Source organism: Tursiops truncatus, chromosome 8, assembly GCF_011762595.2.
Source record: "Tursiops truncatus isolate mTurTru1 chromosome 8, mTurTru1.mat.Y, whole genome shotgun sequence".
NCBI classification, from domain to species: Eukaryota; Metazoa; Chordata; class Mammalia; order Artiodactyla; family Delphinidae; genus Tursiops; species Tursiops truncatus.
Genome location: NC_047041.1, coordinates 80,606,547 through 80,627,183, shown reverse-complemented (window position 1 = coordinate 80,627,183; position 20,637 = coordinate 80,606,547). Strand labels below are relative to the sequence as shown.

The following is a 20,637-nucleotide window of genomic DNA, read 5'->3' as shown; positions in this document are numbered from 1 at the left end:
GGATCCACTTTTGGGGAAGGAGGATGAGAGCCTTTGACAGGTGTGTTAGTTTTCTATTGCTGCCATAACAAATAATCACAAACTTAGTGGCTTAAAACAACACAAATGTATTGTTTTACAGTTGTGTAGATGTTCAGCACAGGTCTCACTCAGCTAAAATCAAGGTGTCAGCCAGGCTGTGTTTTTTTTTTTTTTTTTTGAAGCTTTAGAGGAGAATCTATTGCCTTGCCTTTTCTAGCTTCTAGAGGCCACCCACCAGCCTTAGTTCATGGCCTCCTTCTTCCCATCTTCAAAGTCAGCAAAGGCAGGTCAGGTCATTCTCACATTGCATCACTCTGACTTTCCATCTCTCTCTGACTCTACTCTTCTGCCTCCTTCTTCCACTTTTTTTTCTTTTTCTTTTTTTTAAGACACACCATGTGGTTGCAGGATCTTAGTTCCCCCAACCAGGGATTGAACCTGGGCCCCCAGCAGTGGAAGCACGGAGTGCTAACAACTGGACCCCCAGGGAATTACACCTCTTTCACTTTTAAGAATCCTTGTAGTTACATTGGGGTCATCTAAGTAATCCAGGGTAATCTCCCCATTTTAAGATCCTTAACATTAATCACATCTGCAAAGTCCCTTTTGCCATGTAACATAATATATTCACAGGTTCCAATGTTTAGGGCATGGATATCTTTGGGGGCCATTGTTCTGCCTACCACAGTAGGTTATGTAAGCTTAAAGATAAAGGGTCCTGATATGGCTTGTGATTCACTATTAGAAATTCAGGACCATGTCACCTTCACATTTAGCCTTTCCAGCTACAGAGGCTGCTAGTCATATCACAACATGGAGTAAAATAATGTTAAGTTGGCTGGTGTTATAATCATTTCTATTATGGACCAAATGTTTTTGTCCCCACTCACCCTCCCTCCCTCCAAATTTATATGTTGAAGTCTCAACCCCCAATGTAACTATATTTGGAGATGGTGCCTTTTTGGAGGTAATTAATTAAATTAGGTCATAAGGGTGAGGTGCTGATCTAATAAGATTAGTGTCCTTATAAGAAGAGACATGAGAGAGTCCTTTATCTCTTTCTCTTTCTCTCTCTCTCTCTTCTCCCTGCTTCTCTCTCTCCCTCCCTCCCTCATTCTCTGTCCTATAAGGACACTGTGAGAAGGTGGCCATCTACAAGCCAGGAAGAGAGCTCTCACCAGGAACTGAATTCGTTGGCACCTGATCTGGGACTTCTAGCCTCCAGAACTGGGAGAAAATAAATTTCTGTAGTTTAACCTACCTACTCTGTGGTATTTTGTTACGGCAGCCCAAGTGACTAAGACAGACTATGGGCCAAGCAAGATGATTGGCCAAAGACAACCCAGAAACTAACCCCATTACCATAAAACCTGAGACTGCGAGCCACGTTGGCAGAGCAGTTCTCCTGGTTCCCTTACCCTGCTGCTCTCCACCTGGGCACCCCTTCCCAGTAAAGCCTTTTGCTTTTTCAGCACGTGTGTCTCCTCAGATAATTCATTTCTGAGTGTTAGACAAGAGCCCACTCTCAGGCCCTGGAAGGGGTCCCCCTTCCTGCAACAGAATCACCCAGTCTGTGGTATTTTGTTATGGCAGCCTGAACTAAAACCGTTTCCCAAACTGCTTTATTTCCTTCTTCCTTTTTCACTCACTGGCCCGTCTCCTTGCAGCTTCTTCCCATTTGTCTTTGTCCCAACTTTTATTTAAGAAAATAGAAAAGGACATAAAACATGTTCAAGGTTAGATGAGAATGTAACATATTGCCCAGAGGAAAATTAAATTGGGAAGCAGCATTCTGCAGGTGCATATTAAGTGAACTGGTGGGGAAAGTATAATTTAGGAGATGGTGAAATTGCATTTGAGTGGAGATGTCATCTCACAGTGCCTGTGTTGATCTAGAGATCATTTTCATTTTAGTTGCTTGCATGTGTCATGTACCAGCACTCCCCACTACATTTCTTTTGGGATCATCAAGAATAGATTACTCAAGAATGATTTGCAGATCAGTGTACAGCTAGGAGAAGGTTCCTGCATTGAACTAAAGACAGGGCAAAAATAAAAATCATGAGCATAATGTTTTTCTTTCATTTTGAATCAGTTGATTTCTCACAATGTATTAGGCAGTAAAACAGGATGTTTAAAATTGGGATTTCAAGACCTCAAAATGTAATAGATTTCAGATATCAAAATGAGCCCTGAGATAGACCATCCTCTTGGAATATCAGAGCAGATGGCCAAAAACTTCATAGAGAACCTCTAACCCTCATTAAGGATTAAAAAAATGCAGACGGTTGTTTTGTCAAGCCCAGGTCTGTGTGCCTGATGCACAGTGAGGCCAAACAAACTGAAATGTTGGAGTGTGGAGCAGAAAAAGGTTTACTGCAGGGCCAAGCAAGGAGAACAGGCAGCCCAGGCTCAAAAGATCCAAACTCCCCAGTGGTTTTCAGGGAAGAGTTTTTAAAGGCAACGTAACAAGTGGTGAAGGCTGCAGGGCACATGACTTTCTTCTGAGTGGTTGGTGGTGAGGTAACAGGGTGGTGTTCCAGAAATCCCAGTCAGCAGCCCTCTGGTTCCAGCCAGTCTGGAGTCTCAGCATGTAGTTAGCATCCTCCACCTGGGTGGGGGCCTTAGTTCCTGCAGAACAGCTCAAGGATTTGCATCAGATTGTTAAGTACATCCCTTGAGGAGGAACTGAGACTCTGTCTTATGGCAAAACAGTTGTTTCTTGACTGATTTTCCTTTGTTTCTGCACTCCTTCACTTCCCTAATTAGCAACTACTTGAATCTGCTGTTTGGAACTCAGGGAAGACCTAGGAAACTAAAGGTTTTTTCTACAAATAGGAAACAGGGGGACATGGAGGGCCTTTTGTACCTGGGAGGGCCCCTCTGGGCCCTGCTCGGTTTTAGTTGGAAGTGAGATTTTACAAAGAGGAATACTTTGGAGAAATTCCCACTCTATCAACTCCTGCTGAGGAGGCAAGACAGAGAGGTACCCTCTCATTTCAAGTTCAAGGGTGGGAGACTTCAATGTAACCATTCAGAGAGCTTGATACACATTCCCTAGAGTTGGTGGATGCAGCGGCTGATTTCTGCCTTGTGCCTGAGAAAGCCAGAAGTCAAGAAGCTGGCTAAAGCTTCCTGTGACCTCAAGGTAGAGGGCTGGATCTGATCTTGGGTGGCCTCGGCCTGCAGCGGCTTGAAGAAAGATTTCAGTTCCCTGGCCAGAGATTGAAGTCGGGCCATGGCAGTGAGAGAACTGAATTCTAGGCCACAAGACTACCAGGGACAGTGGCCAGTGACAAGACCCTGACCTGTCAGCTTTGTAGAAATGAATTCCCACAAAGAGATGGAAAGTGGTGAAACAAGTAAAGTGTTTATTAGGAGGAAAAAGGATATGTGTGGATAGATACACAGGCGGGCTCAGAGAAAGAGTCATGCCCTCATGGTAGTTTGAATCACATATGGGGCATTTCTTCCAGGTTTCCTTTGGCCAGTCATCTTGCTTTGCCTGGTTCTGAGTCTGAATTTGGTTTATCTCAGGGTCCTCCCACGTGTGTGCACGCATCCCTTAGCCAAGATGGATTCTAGCGAAGAGGCCTATGGTTAGGTTGACAACACCTACTATAGGGTGACACCCCCCCTCCCATTTTGACCTTCAAGGAGGCTTTCTGTGCACGTGAGGTCGGGAAGGTCTCCTTGACTTGGAGATTGAGGAATATGTGGTCTGTTTGTCTCTTATCTGGGCAGTGCTCAGCTTCTCTTCCCTCCTGTTATTGCCTTCATCTTGGACTATCTGTCCACAGGGGACAAACTCCAGCTGCTCAGCCTGGGGCCCATCTATCTCCTGCCGCAAATCTGGAAAGCAACTGCTCTCGTCTCCAGTATTGGGCCAATGATTCAAGAGTTCTGGGATCTGAATAGGAAACCCACTTCAGGAGTATCTATTTAATAAGGGATCCTGCTTAAGAGGGTTTTTTGCCAGAGGCTGGAGGTGTAATGTTGGGTGAAGGAGCTGAGGGAGGTCAGGAAAGGCCTGCTTATGGAGATGCACTACCCACGTCAAGGGAGTTGTGTTGGAGGGTCCGAGCAGAGGAGCCTCTGAAGAACACAGACACATTCTCAGGAAAGAGTCAGCTTCAAATGATTGTCGGGTCCTAAGAGCAGACAATCATCTTTTTTGTCCTTTCTTTTTTCCCTACTATTCTGCATCCTAATCCAGAGGGGTCAGCAACCTTTGGGTGCAAATCCCAGATGGAGAGAGAGAGTTAAGAATCATGCCCCCACTCCTCCAACGATTGGAAAAGTTTAATATCACCTCCCGTTGAAGTTTTTGGTATTAGCTGGAACTGAAGCTTTGGGGTTACTGTCATGTTTGTGGAGTAATAATGAAGATTTTATTACTCAAGAGTGACCAGTGATATTCTGTAACCTGAGACATTTTCATGCAGTGGCTGAAGAACGATAGTTACTTCTGAGCAAATTCAAAGGGACAGGGGGGAACAAAATAAAGTTGCTTTTAGAATTATACTCCGTGAATCCTGCTTGTTTGGTGTACCGATGACAGAAGCATGTGATATTCATCTTTCCTTTTTTTTTAAATTTCAATTTTGTATTTTTTGGCTATGCTGCATGGCATGTGGGATCTTAGTTCCCTGACCAGGGATCGAACCTGCGCCCCCTAAGGTGGGAGCGTGGAGCCTTAACCACTGGACCACCAGGGAAGTCCAGTAGCATGTAATATTCATCCCTTGGGGCCAATGTACAGAAAATAGACTGAATTCAGATCAATATGCATATCTTCAAAAGGATGAGTCACCTTTTCTTTTCAAATGCAGAACGACAACTTAGAGCTTTTCCATGCCATTGAAATCGTTGGGTCTGACTTCAGATAAATATTTATTTTAGATACAGCAATCAATCTGCCTGCCATGTTCAACTTCCCCTTCTAAACTGCCTTTTCACTTCCCCCTTGCTCAAGAAAACAGCATCAGGCTGTTCTTTGCTGGTAAGAGGCCACTGTAGGAACAAAGGTTGTATCCTTTGTTGTATCCTGCTTCCAGAGGCAGCTTGATACTAGGGTACTCAGAAGTCTACTGTTGGGGTACCTAGTGGCCTTCATCATAGCTTTGTGTGAAGAGCTCTACCAAACAGAGATGGTAACATTTGAGTCCATCAAATCCTTTCTCTTGGAAATTTAAGCTGAGAGACTCAAAAAGAAGTTCTGATGGATATTGGGTGCTGTGTTGAAAGGAGCCCATGATTAACAACACATCCATACTGAGGATATTGGAACTGCTATGCAGAGAGAAAGACATGCTAGTAATGAACCTTGGGGGCCCCTGACTGCCTTGATCCCTTTGGGTGTTCTCATTTTAGTTCCAATTCCACGAACATCCTTACAATAAAAGCTTCCTTTCCTGTAAAAGAAACTTGATGAGTGTCTGTCCTTTGCCAATATAAAAGCTCTGGCTGGAAGAATATGGTAAACTTCACCCAGCAGCACTGAGTTCACTGCACACTCATTGCAGCCACATCTTCAGTATTTACTTGTATCTCAGCTCCAGTGTGAGGGGCCCTTGTCTTTCTGCTTATTTTAAGGACAACTGACTTCCTAGATGCAGCATCTATTATTTCAGTTGGTTCTGAATGTTTATTATTTTCATCATTTAATGTGAGCTGGTTGTCTAAATACCTGTGTCTTCACATGGGCCAGCAGACCATATTCTATATACAGGCTTTACATGTGATCATTACAATATTGCTTCAAAGTGGCTCAGATTTTTTTTTTATTATTGATCTTATTTGCTGATCTTTTCAGCATCTATATTGAAGATTGAGAAAGAAATGCTAATGGGGTAAAGACATTGTGCTCTAGATTTTGAAAAATTATATTAAGCTGGAAATAGATATGTTCCATGTACAGGAGCCTTTGAAGACTTATTGCTTAATAACCCCAATTCTTTTCCTAGCTCCTCTGTGCTTCACCAGTCTCCCTGGTACTAATCTTTAATATTTGGTCTAATCAATATTACCTCTCCCCCAGGATCAACCACTGTTTCCCCAAAGTGGGTTGAGGCTTTGAAGTAACCTCATTTGAAAGGCAGCATTTAATCCTAGTGCCATGTGAGTTCCTGGATTCATTAAAACCTTATCAGTGAACTGAGGGTGAACAACATTTTAAGTTCTAGCCAAAGGTTGTCCAGAGGTCTACCTCTACGTGGACCCCACCCCCTAAAATACCCTTGCAGTGAAGCTTGTGGAGAAACAGTGGAGCACAGTAGATAGCGCGCAGGCCTTGAAGCCATGAGAACTTCCTGAATTCTGTATTCCCCAGTTAGTAGCTCTGTGATCATACTGCCTCAGGGAAAGGGACTTTACCCAGGGAACAGGCAGGAGGCACTAGCTTGACTTTTTATGTAGGGTTTTTCACTAGACAGCCGGGCTCTTCAGTGTCATTCCCTGAATCCATTTTCAGACTGAAAGACGAAGGAAGTTCCGTTTAGGGAAATTACACACACACAGGCACATATATCTGGGATCAAAGTTAAAGTACTAATTAACAAGTCTTTTTCTTTTTTGACCAGAAGCTGGTGATCTAGGGTGTATATGGGAACAATAGTAGATAACTTGTTTTGTGCTTGGTTCATGTGGCTTGGTGTGAAACATTGTATTTAAGTTCCTGAGATACTGTGGATACCTGTTAAGGTAGCATTACCTGCTGTAACATAAACCCTCAAGTCTCAGTGACTTAACACAAGAGAAGTTTATTTCTTGCTGACATAAAGCCCTCTCAGAGGGAGCAGGTGTGTGGGTGCGTGTGGGTCCTCTGGTCATTCAGGGATACAGGCTCATGGATGCTCTGCCGTCTTCTATACAGGGCTTCCATGCTTGCTTTAAGCATGAACATTCAGCCATTCAAGAGGGGGAGAGAGTAGATTCACCTGTGGGAAGGGTTTATGAGCCAGACCTAGGCAGAGTGCATATCATTTCTGATAACCTCCATTGCTAGAACTCAGTTACATAATCAAACCTTCCTACAGGTGAGGCTGGGAAAAGTACATTATGTATGTCCCCAGGAAGACTAGAGAAAGGGTTTTGGTGAACATGTAACAATCTCTGTCACAGTCCAAATCTCTGAGAACAAATACAGTTTCATCTTTCTCCCTCAGATGGAACCACCTCCTTCCGTCTCCAAAGATCTCATCCATCTCTAAATCAAATTCCCCATTTTCCAGATGAGCCTCCTTATGGGCTGGCAACCCATGAACTAAAAAGACAAGTTATCTTTTTTGTCTCCCTCCATTCAGTATTGAGTGATGAAGTTGGGACACTTCCACACAATAACACTGTTCACAGTAACACTTCCATTCATAAAAAGGAAGACTAGAAAACATAGCTCACTGGATTAAGCAATGATCAAACCCTTCTTGGCAAGCTCTATGGAATCCTGCTTCTTGGCAGTGGAGGAAGTTCCTTAATTAGATGATGATTCTTCTGGAGGAATATTCTTTCCTTGTCCATTATTCTCCATAGCTCCTGGCTCCATCTCCTAGAAGGTTCTTCCATATCCATTATCTTCCAGAGCCACATTTGAAGTAGGTATTGGAGAGATGCCATCCTTGGGGTTGTATAGATTTAGTAGCCTACTTCCTGCTTGTCAAGTTAAGGGACCCAAAGGTTGTGCAAACAATCAGGCAATTTTAGTCTGGTCTTAGTTTTGTTGGCAATAAACTCCCTTAAAAACAACTTTCATTTGGTTCCTGGTGCCTATAAACACATCTAATGTTCTCTTCTTAGACATAATTATCAATCTTAATATATATATATTTTTGCTTCCTCACAATTTAATGGTTCTACCACAAGATGAAAGACTGGGTGGGAAGGCCACACCCTAAATCTGTCGTACCTCAGGGCTGAATCTTAATGGCTTTTTCCTCAGATTTATCTTATCTCTTATTATTTGGGATCTAGAAGCAATAGGCTTTGATATACCACCAAGGCTCCAAATTCCTGAACTTTCTCCATTTCCTTTTACGTCCCATTGTAAACAAGCCATCTCTTTAATAACTAGGAAGTAAAAGTCCAATCCCATTAACATTCAGACTCTCTGTAAACCTTTCCCTTACAGCATGAGTTGTCACACTTTTTCTATTAAAGGTCTAGATGTAAATATTTTAGACTCTGTGGACCATATAGTCTTGTCACAGCTACTGAATCCTGCTGTTGTAGTACAAAAAAAGCCTTAGACAATATGTAAACAAGTGGGTATGGCCGTGTTCCAGTAAATTTATTTTGAGAAGAGGGTCAGATTTTGCCTCTGGGGCATAATTTCCTGACCACCAAGCTAAAGGTTCAGTAGGCATGTGGTTGTTCTTCGTGTTTTCGCAGGGGAAATTTTTACTCTGATTATCACTCTTATTCTGTTGCAGGACCACTAAGCCAGTGCCATATACACTAAGTTTTTTGTTAATGCAGCCCTCCACATCCAGTACCAATTAATGTATTATTAAAATAATGCAATTTTTTCCTAGCATATAAACCCACAAAAATCAGCAACTTAACCGATAGAAGCCAAGTCCATCTGGTTTGCTATAAAGGGTTGTTGATGTTGGGGCACACCATTCCATGTAGACATTCAGGAATCCAGGCTGCTGAGGATCCTGTTCTCACCAACACAAAGCTTTCAAGGCCACTGTGGGTGGTGACATTCAGCCAATAGAGGAAGAGAAGGAAAATCCTTATGAGAGGATTTTGTGGGCCAGGTATGGAAATATCTCATTGTACTTCTGCTCACATTTCATTGGCTGGAATATGGATATACCTGATTATGAAGAAAGCTGGGAAATGTAGTCCAGCTTTACAGCCAGGAAGAAATAGGCACAAATCTTGGTGCACACTGAATTCTCTGCCACAGTCCCCAAGTGAATATTAATGCCTGAGCCTTTCCTCACTAGCTGTGTGACTTTAGGCTTAGAGCCCATTTCATTTTTCTTACAGTAGACATAAAATCAGAATTAAAAATATAAGGCACATAAAGATGCCTTGTTAGTTTCAACTCGCAAGCACTTTACATGCCTGCAAGAAATAGTAAACACCTGCATAGCCCTCTCCCAGATTTATGTATATTAACGTTATACCGTATTTGTGACTCGGATTTATCTTAAGATGTAAACATTACAGATATAGTTTGAGGCCCCCTAAGTACTTCCATTCCTCTTTCTCTTTCCTCACTGTCATGAACCCAGTGTTTATTAATCTTATGTACTGGCATCACTTTTTTTTATCACTTGGAATTCAGTGCAGCTGACTTACTGACTAGTTTAAAATCATAGCCACATCTCTTGTGGGATGAAAGGCATGGTATTATGGCTAAATCATTTCAGGAGTGGAAGACACAAAATGCTCCCTCAACCCTCACAGCTGGTCTCCAGGTCTAGCAGCCTCTTGGGGAAGAGGGAGATATGAAGTTAGAGGTAATCACAGGTCAGACCATGACGGGCCTTATGTGCTAGCTAAAGATTAGATGGGACTTCCCTGGTGGTCTAGTGGTTAAGACTCTGCGCTTCTACTGCAGGGGGCGTGGGTTTAATCCCTGGTTGGGGGACTAAGATCCTGCCTGCATGCTGTGTGACACATGGCCAAAAAAAAAAAGAAAGATTAGAATTTTATCCTCTTGAAAACAATGGGAAATCCCATTCATTATTAAGCATGGTCAAGGTTGTGGTTTAGAAGGATAGTTCTTGTTGCTGTGTGAGGACTGTCCAGAGCTAAGAGAGACCCTTGCCATAGTGCTGGGGAGAGATAGTATGGGCTTCATCTCAAATGGTGGCCTGTGGAGGAGTGCCTTTTCTTCGCATGGCCCTGGAGGGCTCACAGATTTTCTCTCTTGCTTCTTCAGGAAGGGTTGCACTTCAGTGTGGCATGGAGGGGCCTCAAGCAGAAGCTGCTGCTGCTTCCTAGCATTTTGACCTTGGCCTTTTTTAGCTAAGTGGTGAAAAAGTCTCTCTTTATCAGGTTTATAGCTAAGTGGTGAAAAAGTCTCTCTTTATCAGGTTTATAGCTCTTCCTGATATAAACCTGATAAAGTCTCTCTTTATCAGGTTTATATCAGGAACTCCCAAGCACCTTACATGCATTATCTTTTTTAACCTTCACAGCAACCTAGTGGGATAGTATTCCACTTAAAAAGGTAAGAAAAGTGAGACCCAGAGTAGTTAAATAGTTTACCTAAGATTACTAGAAAGAGGCTAAGCTGGGTTGTTTTTAAATCTGATTTACCAACTTGCTACATTGTCTCAAGGCATAACAACTAATATTTACTGAGGAATTACTATCTGCCAGACATTATTCTAAACTTTCTATATGTGTTATTCTGTTTAATTATCAGTATAATCCTCTGAGGCAGATAATATTAGTATCTTCACTTTATAGTTAAGAATCTGAGGTCCAGAAAATTCAAGTAATTTGTTCAAGATGACACACATCTGGTCAAGATGATTAAGGCAAATTAACTCTGGAGCCATTGCCTTCTAGTACCTCTAAAGCGAAAGCAATTATTTTGATTTTCAAAAGTATAGGGAGAAGGAAAAGGCTGTGTTATAATTTAAAGCATCTTATTAAACATTGTAAATATAGCTCCAATTTCAATATATCAAAATGTTGTAGAGAATATAGCTATAAGCCACACTCAATAGCAGATTTGAATGGACATAGCTGATTATCAGTACCTGCAATTTTGCTTCAATCCTTGCCAAAATGACTTAATATGATAGAGTAGCCATAGGAGAGCTGGGCTAAGAGCTGGGAAGCCAGGATTCTTATCCTGCCTGCCATAAACAGTCTTTGTGATCTTGTCTGGGTCACTTGACATCTTTGGGCTTCAATATCAAAAATCCAAGGAATGAACTAGAGACTCTCCAGTGACCCCATCTACTCTGTGATTCTCTCTTTGCTTTTTCTTTCCCCACTATTTTAGAAAGTGACTTCAAATAGTGACAGGAAATTTAAACAAGGAAACAAGGAAATACTTTTAGAAATGCAACAAAATTAATTTTAATATCTCCAAAGGTCAGGACAAGTAAATATTACAGATGCATTAGAAATTTTTTTGTAAGATTCTTTCTACTAATATTATAAACATATAGACATTTTAGTCATCTTTTATGTGGGAAAAAAACTCCAAATCTATGACTCTGGTGGCGAGTATCTTTATTAAAAAAATAAGATTTAAATAAATTAAACAATCTGAAGATGAAACAAGTAAATAACTAAAAGAGGTAACATCTTGAAATCAACTCATGAAATAGTTTCAATATTTACCCTGTTGAAAGAAACAGATTTGAGAGAACATTGATAGACAAAAGACTGATATAGAGAGGATTCTAGAAAACAGCAGTTTTTTTTTTTCTCATGGCTAATTCTTCCTAAAAGAGTTATTTCTTTACACAAATGTATTTGTAGGTAAGATAAGTGTACTTATAAAGTTGCCAAAATTGCTTTCAAACCTGCTTTCAAATCCACCTCTCTCCAAAGGTGTGGATCCCAGCCTGGAGGGCAGGGCGATGTAGTTTTTTTCCTACTTCCCAAAGGGAGTTTTGCAGGAGCCTGACAGCATTTGTTCAATTTATTTAAATGATGGAGTAGATATGGGCTAATTTCCACAAGCCCACATTAACATTTCTTGCTTTTGCCCTTAACTAAAGGGGTTGGCAGTAATAGCTTGTAAATCCTGAGCTCGTTAACCACCACCTGCCTGAGCAATTCAGAGAGATGCATCCTGTCTCCATCCACCCTCCATGTGCCAGAGAAGAAGAGGTGAAGCGGAACTGGAATGGATGCCCCGCTTCCGTGGACTGACCAGCATTGCTGAGTACAGCCTCATCAGATAGCCTCAGACATCCTCTTTCAGTGTTGTCCTACCCGCTACCTTTCTGCTCTTACTTTCCTTAAGGAAGCCATTATTGAGTTTCTTACTAAAGGCTAGTCACGAAGTTAGGCATTGAGGCTACAATCACGAAGAAGAGACTGGGACTGCTCTTGAGGGCTCAGGAGTCTGGCAGGAGAATGCTACATTTAGTACTTTCACCCACTCTTAGCTCATTTCCTTCCTCTGGGCCCATATCCCTATGTCTAAGAGGAAGGGATTGCCTGAGAGGATTTCTAAGATTATTAAACAGGAAAGCAACCCCATGTCTGTAAGTTAAGTAAGACCGAATAAAACTTATGGAACCAGACCTAGAATACAGGGTTAGGTGGTGACAGGCCCCAGGCCCCAGCACTCTCCATTCCTGGAGCTCCCTTATGCAGGAGAGCAGGGATCAGTGGGGTGTCCCACAATGGTTTGCAGCCTGGGCACATGTACACACAGACGTCTTGAATGTCTTGGTCCTTCAGGTCAAGGGTGGGCAGCTCAAAGTGTCCACTGCTCTTTATTCTTTCATTTCACTGAACGAGCAGTAGCTGGGTCCCAGGCCTCGCACGGTGCAGTCAGTGCTGTCGCTGTCACACTTGCCACAGTGACATTCAGAGGCTACTGGGTACGTATACAGGGAGTCTGCATGGTGAGCACAGCCAGGCACTTTGACCGTCTCATACATCAGCTCCTTGAAGGTACACGTTTTCTGGATGTTGGGCCTGGCTGGATCCTTGTACACTAGATCCTGAGTGGTTTAGGAGAGAGAGAGAGTTAAGTTACAGTATTCTGGAACTTTCTGTTTAGCTTAATCAAAATGAGACAGGGATTGAATACCGCTTGCTCTAATGTTTACCCACTAAAGCTCACTTATGGAATTCCTAACCAAGGAAACATGATCTCAGCAGTGACCTATATGCTATACCAATGTTTCCTGATTGTTTTGGAAATCTTACAGAAAATATAAGTTGTTCCTTTTCCTATTCCTTATGTCTATGTCAAAATATTAATTATTTCACCAACTATAGAGATTGAATTTTAATATAGAAAAATGATGAAAAGGGAAATATGACAAATTTTAATGACTTTTTATACTTAGTTGAAAGCTATAATAATGACAACTTGAACCATAAAACAATGGAGTTTAATTTCTCAGAAAATTTTTCCAAATACATTGTCCCTGAGGATTTATAAAATATAAAACACTGAAGTTTAATTTCTCAGAAAAATTTTCCAAATACATTGTCCCTGAGGATTTATAAAAAGTCAAAAAAATATATAATGTGGAATGTTAATGCTTAGCTTAGCATGACTATGAAAGCTTTCATGAAAGCTCATGAAAATCATGAAGATTTTAAATATTCCACAGTCCTGTAGACATCTTTCCCCCTTAAATGCTGTGTATTTTGCAGAGCTCTCAGTTTCAAAGGCTACATCGTTTGCATATAAAAACTTTAATCCTGGTAGTATAGGTTTATTCTAACACTTTCTAGTGAAAAAAAAAGTTCACTGAGGGAAGAAGTTGGCACTTCTGTTTATTTCAATATCATGCCACCAAGTCTGTATCCCAGGAAGGTATGATAAGTGGAGTTTGGTCGAACTCATTTACCACCCCATAAAGTAGATTTCATTAAAAATTGCTGTTTTCAATGTCAGTTTATAGAATGAAATGCTGCATAGATAGCCAGGTGCTATAGGGGAAAAAAAAGAAAAAGGAGAAACTGCTTCTTTACTTGGATTAATTCAAAGAAGCTGCGTGAACACAAACTAGTGGTTTTATGCCTCTGTGCCTTGGTTTTCTCAACGGTATAAAGAAGTGAGTGGGTTAGCTGATTCATTTTGGTTCTAATAGTCTGCAAGGACTGATTGTGTTCTCAGGATGCTTGTTGACATTTGTATTCAGGTGGGCCAATAAGACAGTTTTTATAACATGGCTGTGTTTTTATATGGTTTGCAAACATATTTTGGTACTATCTCTATTGTAGAGATATGGCTTCAGTTACAGAAATTGGCTTTTGGGGAATATTGTAGCTCTTCTATTATTAAATGTGTGTATGTTTATCTCTATGTAAAATCTAGTATAGAACAATTTTTAAAAATTGTTTTAAATTTTAAATAAAATTTAAAAAATAGATTTGACATATTACTAAATTGATCAGATCAAATCTGAGGCTTTCTTGCATTTACCCTAATCAAATATAAGTCCAAATGTTTAACTGATATCATGGTAAATAACCCCAATCATAATACAGACAGTACTAGCTAAGGGACTCATGGCTATTCCTTGGGAAACTTAGAATATTGATAAAGTGGGAATTAATGAAGCCCGCCTCGTCCAAACCCTCAGCACCCTCACTTACAGCAAAGCAAAGTACCTACCCGGGTGTAGCAGTAGCCCGCACACCATGTGGTGTTCATGCTTATGCAGAAGCCACATTCCTCTTTCTCCACTGTGATGGTGATGTTGGTCAGCTCACAGCAGTTGCAGCAGATTGCTGTCCAGCAACAGAAGAGAAAGCAAAACTGGACCAACTTCATCCTGGGCTAGGAAGCAAACAATTAAGGCCCATGAGAAACCAAGACCAAAGCATTATAATTGTTATGTAAGTTGACCAAACCAAAAATAATTGGTCTACCCATCCTCTCCAGTCACATTTTGCTCCAGCAATGTTTTCTCCTTTTCTTTACGTCTCCGTTTCTTGAACAACGATTTCTTCTTATTCTCCTCCTCAATTTCTTTTTTGTCAAAGTAGGAACATATTATAGATCAAAACTCTAATATAATGATTTAAGCAATGTTTAAGGATTAGGGTGGTACTGCTGACTGTCTTAAAGTGAATACGCTGAAGCAAGTAATTTTAATCATCATATTTGTCCCTTGATTATCATTTTAAAGACTAGTTTTATTTAAAAAGAAAAAGAAACTTCTATATTACAAAATTAGTTCTTCATTTTTAGCAGCTCATAAGTATTATCATTTGCTTTTGCCCCAAGCTCCCCCCCCACCCCCGCCATTGTTTAAAACAAGACTCTTTCAGAGGCCAGGTGAATGGTCTATGTAAAGTCAATTGCTTGCTAGCAGTGATTACAATTATTAAGCATATTTAAGAAGCCAGGTTGACAAGCAAAAATTCCCTACACAACAGAAGTCAGAAAGCTCTAGATTTGTTCTCCAGATCCTGAAAAATCTGTAGATTTCAGAAATAACTGTCACTGCTTGATAACTATAGATGCTGAGACTCACCTGTGGTTGGCTGCCTTGTCTGGGGAACGTTGTAGGCTGAGTCTAGTCTCAGTTCACCTTTTATACAAAATTGTCTGAAACTAACACCTTGTGGATTTGTTGGGTATTAGTAAGAGCAATGTTAGCCTGAAGTTTACTGTAAGTGAATCAGTGTTTAGATAGACAGGGAGATCAAGCCTTACTAAAGTAGTCTAAATGCAGTAGATCAAGAAAAATGTTACCAGAGATGATTATTTTATACAGATTAAATTTGATGTAGTAGAACACCCACTCCTTTACCTTGTCAAATTAAATCTGACTCTGGGTTTTTCTTTCGTATCTTTAACTCAGGGAATTCAGAATCCTTTCCAGGTGTTGCTTTGGCCCTGTTGAGGTTCATCAAAAAGATATGGTTAATAAGTTACTCCCAGGGTAGATTGAAAGCTGTAAGGGAAGAAACAAGTAGAAAGTCTTTCATGATCTGATTCCTATCTAAAGTATAGACTGTATTTCTGTTTACTTCCCACATCCAGATCCTCTAATCTCAAATGTTATTCTTTGATGCTTTACTTGTAATTCTTCAAATGTTCTGCTGATTCATTTCTCTAGGTCTTTGCATGTGCAATGTTCATCCTGCCTGAAATGTCCTTGCTTCCTCCCTAGGTCTCCTACACCACTCACCCCTGGCCAATTTCTCAACCTTCAACACTCACTTGCCAGCGTTTAGGATGGGAGATAGAGGAGAGCTTTAATTACCACCTTCTTTTTGTAATCCTGTATATATCTCTGTTTCTCCCAGTAGACCAAGAGCTCCATGGAGACTGGGATTGATTTGTTTAACAAATATTTATTAATTAAGCAGTGTGGCTGGAGCAAAGGAACAATGGTGGAAATACTAGGATGTGATGTCAGAGATGTAACGGAAGTCACATCAAGTAGGACCTTTTAGGCCGATATAAAGACTTTGGTTTTTACTGTCCCTGACTGGGTACCAATTGCAGGGTTTTGTGTAGAGGAGTAACACAATCGATCTGATTTAGGTCTGGAGGGATCCCTCTAGCTGCTGTGTTGCTAATGCAGGGGGAAAAAGGTAGAAACAGAAAGTCCTGTTAGATGCTATTGCAGCAATCTGGGTAAGAAATATTTGTTCAGACTAGTATGGTAGCAATGAAGGTAATGAGACAATCAGATTCTGGATATATTTTGAAAGTAGAACCAACAGAATTTTTTGAGGGATGAATGTTGGATGTGAGAGAAAAAGTCAAGGATGACTCTAAGGATTCTGGTCTGAGCAACTTGAAGGATAATTTTGCTACCACCTGAAATGGATGGCTGTAGACATAGTAAACTTTGGGAAAAGATAAGGAGTTCAGTATGGACATGTTGAGCTTGAGGTATCTTTAAGACATCTAAGTAGAATGCTGAATCTGGATTTTGGGAGGAATATATTGGCTGAAGATAGACATTTGGGAGTTGTTGACATGAGCCTAGAAGAGAGTACCATGGGAGTGGGTGTGAATAGAGAAGATAAAAGGACCAAGAGTGGAGCCTGGTGTATTCCAACATTAAGAGGTCAAGGACAAGATTAAGTTTTTTTCTTCCTTTATCCAAAGGAAACAGAAGGGTCATTGAGGAAAGAAAGGAATGGAGAGGATGTGGTGTACCAGAAGTCAAATAAAGCGAGTGTATCAGGAGGAGTGAGTGACAAATGTACCAAATGCTGCTGACAGGTTAAATAAGAGGAAATTGCACACTGCGTGTGGCAATGGAAGGTTGCTAGTGTCCTTGGCTAGAGAAGTTCCTTTGGAGTGAGGGGAACAAAATCCTAATTGGTATGTGTTTAAGTGATTGGCAAGAGATGAATTGAAAAAAACAGTTGAATATAGATAACTTTTTTTTCCAGGAATTTTGATCCAAAGATGAGGAAAGAGCTAGGTGATTTGGTAAAGCGGAAGTGGGGTAAAGATAATTTTCTTTTGATTTTTATGTTTTAAGATGGGAGAAATAACTGCTTGTTTTTATGGTGATGCAAATGATTTAATGGAGAGTGAAAAATGATGATGTTGGAGGAAAAGAGGAGAAGTCCTGCAGTGTTCTTGAGTAGGTGAGAAGAGATGAATCTTAGAGCACAGGTGGAGAGACTGGCTTTAGACAGGAGAATGGAGAGCTCATCCTGTATCAGGCAGGAGGCCGTCTTGTGGGTGCAGATGCTACTGGATGGGGAGGTATGGTGAGTGCAGAAGATGGTGATTGGTAGGTGTGGTGATAGTCTCTGTGCAAGCTCTCCTGAGATTAATTTCATTTTCTCAGTAAAGTAGGAAGTAAGGTCATCATTTCAGAATTAGGATGGTGGATGAATTGCTGAGGATTGAGGGATGAAAAGATCTGAATAGTTTTCTGAGGCTGGGAGAGGGGTTGAGTTATCAGTGAGTTAGGCAGAGTAAAACTTCCTATCAGCATTAAGGGCCCACTTGAGGTTTATGGTAAAAAAATTAACATGAGGCCACTAAGCATGGATGTGCATTTTTCTTTTGACCAGTTCAGTGGCAGGGGTTCAGGCTTATAGGTGACAACTAGTTGGATTTACCCAGGTTTATGATTTTATCAAACATGCATGACAAAGATAAAACTTAGCAAAGTAGTGGGCACTGTAAATAATAATTCAGCATTTATGTAAGTGATATCTGGAATGGAGAAATACTTTTGAAATCTGTTAGTAATAGGTAAGTAAGCATATTATCAAAGTTATAGAATGGATAATTAAATTTCATATAATGCATATTAAATGACATATACTCATGATTCCTGGAAAATTATAAATCCTTGCAATTTCTCTAAAAGAGTACTAACAATATAATGACTATTAGTTACACCTTGTGTTTGAAATTAGCTCTTTTTATGTTATCTATGTGTGTTCACAAAGTATATTTATATGAATATATGTTAACCTATGTGTTTTAATGACTAATGTATATACAGTGTTATTAGCTCTTTACATATTCAGTTTGAAATATTAACAACTTCTTTTTATTGAGCACCTACTATGTCCAAGGCACTTAACTAAACACTTTAAATATATGATCACATATTATCTTTACAACAACTTTTTAAAGGGGTTACTATTATTGCTCTTTGAAAGATGGGAAAACTGAGGATAAATGACTTTCTCAAGACCATGGGACCTGTAAGTAGCAAGGCTGGAGTTTGTATCTAAGTCTGTTTGGCTCCAACACAGAGAGCTACTCTTCAAACCATATTGACCTCAGTAGTTTATAATTCTCACCAATCCCATTAGTGGGAGAGGGGCCAAGACAGAAGCCATTCAGAATTTGGACAGATATTCCTAATGTCCATGTTTATATATCCATCCACATTTAGGTCAGAGGTCCCCCCAAATAACCCTATTTTCCTTGGCCTGTCAAGAGGTCCCCCAGACCTTTCTCCTAACATCAAGCCTCCTATAGCCTAGTTTATCTGACTAGTGTATTTCCTAATTAGGTGTTATTGTTTTCACAAAGCTTGTCAAAATATTTTATTGGTGAAAATTTAGAGATCTTTTTTATTTACCTTTGTATTCCCAATAGGAAAAGAGTTTCTAGTCCACAGTAGGCACTAATACACTTTTGTTGAACAAATTGAAACACAAATCACTCATAGTTTTCCTTATGCTCTGCTGGTCCATAGTCTGTTTGCTAGCTGATGCATTCCTTGTTCTTGCTCTGTTCTGCTCTTGGGAGAAAGGACCTCTGCAGGCTACCTTGCCCAAGCTGCAGTGTCAGCAGGCTTTTGCCTCTGGGAAGGAAGACTGGAGAGTGAAAGGAGGGGGAAGTCAGAGCATCTGTCTCCTTTAAATATTTTTGGCTGCACAGCGTGGCATGCAGGATTTTAGTTCCCCGACCAGGGATTGAATCCAGGCCCTTGCCAGTGAGAGTGCAGAGGCCTAACCACTGGACCACCAGGGAATTTCCACATCTGTCTCCTTTACATTCTTTTTTGCTGGTGAGTAGCTGCATCTTTTCCCTGGGTCCAGGCCACAACAGGTAGCTCTTCTCTTAGTTTTCCCAGCTTTTGTGAGGAAACCCCTTTTGTGGTTTGAGCTTCTGCTGTGTGGTCTCAGGTTTTGTTTCTGGAAACCCCACTTGTATCCCTCCAATCCTGAAGGAAAATGGGGCTTCTGATCTTTGGGTTACGTCCTTTCTCCTGTCTGGCTTCTCAGTGGTTCTAACACTTGCATAATTAATTCCCTGGATTAAATTCCCTGTTTTACATATTAGAAGTGGTTTCAGATTTCCTGGTTGGAAACTGACTGATAACACCCACCTTTATTTCTAGCCCTTTATTACTGGGTTTTAGTATAGTAATATTAACTCAATAGTTAAAAAAAATAGATTATTTAAGGAGACCCTATGTCAAATTCTTACTTTATTGGCTTGAAACACCTCCCCACTTCCCAAATTCACATGTATTTTTTGTTGTTGTTGCTGTTTTTTTTGCGGTACGCGGGCCTCCAACTGTTGTGGCCTCTCCCGTTGCGGAGCACAGGCTCCGGATGCGCAGGCTCAGCGGCCATGGCTCACGGGCCCAGCCGCTCCGCGGCATGTGGAATCCTCCTGGACCGGGGCACGAACCCGCATCCCCTGCATCGGCAGGCGGACTCTCAACCACTGCGCCACCAGGGAAGCCTGATGTATTTTTTCTCTCTTACTTGAGAGAAAAAAGGTTCTATTCCTTAGGTCTGAGATACGTTTCTCCTACAAGTACTCCTACAAGATTTCCATTTAGATGTAGCTTCTTCTAGGAGTCATTCACTCATTCCACCTTACACAGTAGACAACATTCAATACTCATTACAGTACTTTCTGTTTCATTTCCTTAGTTCTTAGTACCTATTTCAATGTTAACATTCATCACATTATATTTTAAATGAACAGCAGACTTCTCTTGTAAATTCTGGTGAACCAATGTCCACAACTGTGTGAGCATCCTTAGAATTTCTACCTGTGCATACGCTCAATGACCTACATCGTTTTTTCACTTGTAAAGATTTTTTTTTTGCAAACGATTTCTTTATGTTTGTGTTTAAAAATAGGAAATGAAGGACCTGTGCTCATATCTTTATTTGCTCCTTCTATGGTCTGGTATCCTTTTCCTCCTTCTCTTTTGTCCATGAGATATATGTGTTGTAATGTAAAATTTTAAAAAAAGTTTAATATATTAAATTTTCTAATTTAAATTTATTTTAGTCATTTAAATTTATTTCCTTTATTTAAATTACAAAGTAATATATAACATATATGGATGTGATAATTCCATATAAAGTGCTAAATTTTTATTAAGTTTTTACCCTACCAGATTACCCAACAATAGTTGAGCTGCACTGTCCAGTATGGCAGCCACCAGCCACATGTGGCTATTAAGCACTTGAAATGCATCTAGTCCAAATTAACATGTACTGTAAGTGGAAGATACCCACTGGATTTCAAAG

General features: G+C 40.5%; 1 protein-coding gene and 1 long non-coding RNA gene across 2 annotated transcripts in view; one reads left to right on the top strand and one right to left on the bottom strand.

The window, feature by feature from the left end:
• Nucleotides 1-20,637, top strand: part of LOC117313429 (uncharacterized) — a 100,247-nt gene that overhangs the window by 61,927 nt on the left and 17,683 nt on the right. The gene's annotated exons all lie outside the window — the stretch shown is intronic.
• Nucleotides 12,447-14,467, bottom strand: LOC101320643 (follicle stimulating hormone subunit beta). Its single transcript, XM_004320542.4, has 2 exons — nucleotides 14,309-14,467; nucleotides 12,447-12,677 (listed from the first exon to the last, which is right to left on the bottom strand). Exons 1-2 carry the CDS (start codon nucleotides 14,465-14,467, stop codon nucleotides 12,447-12,449), a joined length of 390 nt encoding a protein of 129 aa, XP_004320590.1.

Coding starts and splice junctions, on each gene's coding strand:
- LOC101320643 (XM_004320542.4), bottom strand. CDS start 14,467: ATGAAGTTGGTCCAGTTTTGCTTTCTCTTCTGTTGCTGGACAGCAATC. Junction 12,678..14,308: donor CGGGCTACTGCTACACCCGG/GTAGGTACTTTG, acceptor TAAACCACTCAG/GATCTAGTGTACAAGGATCC.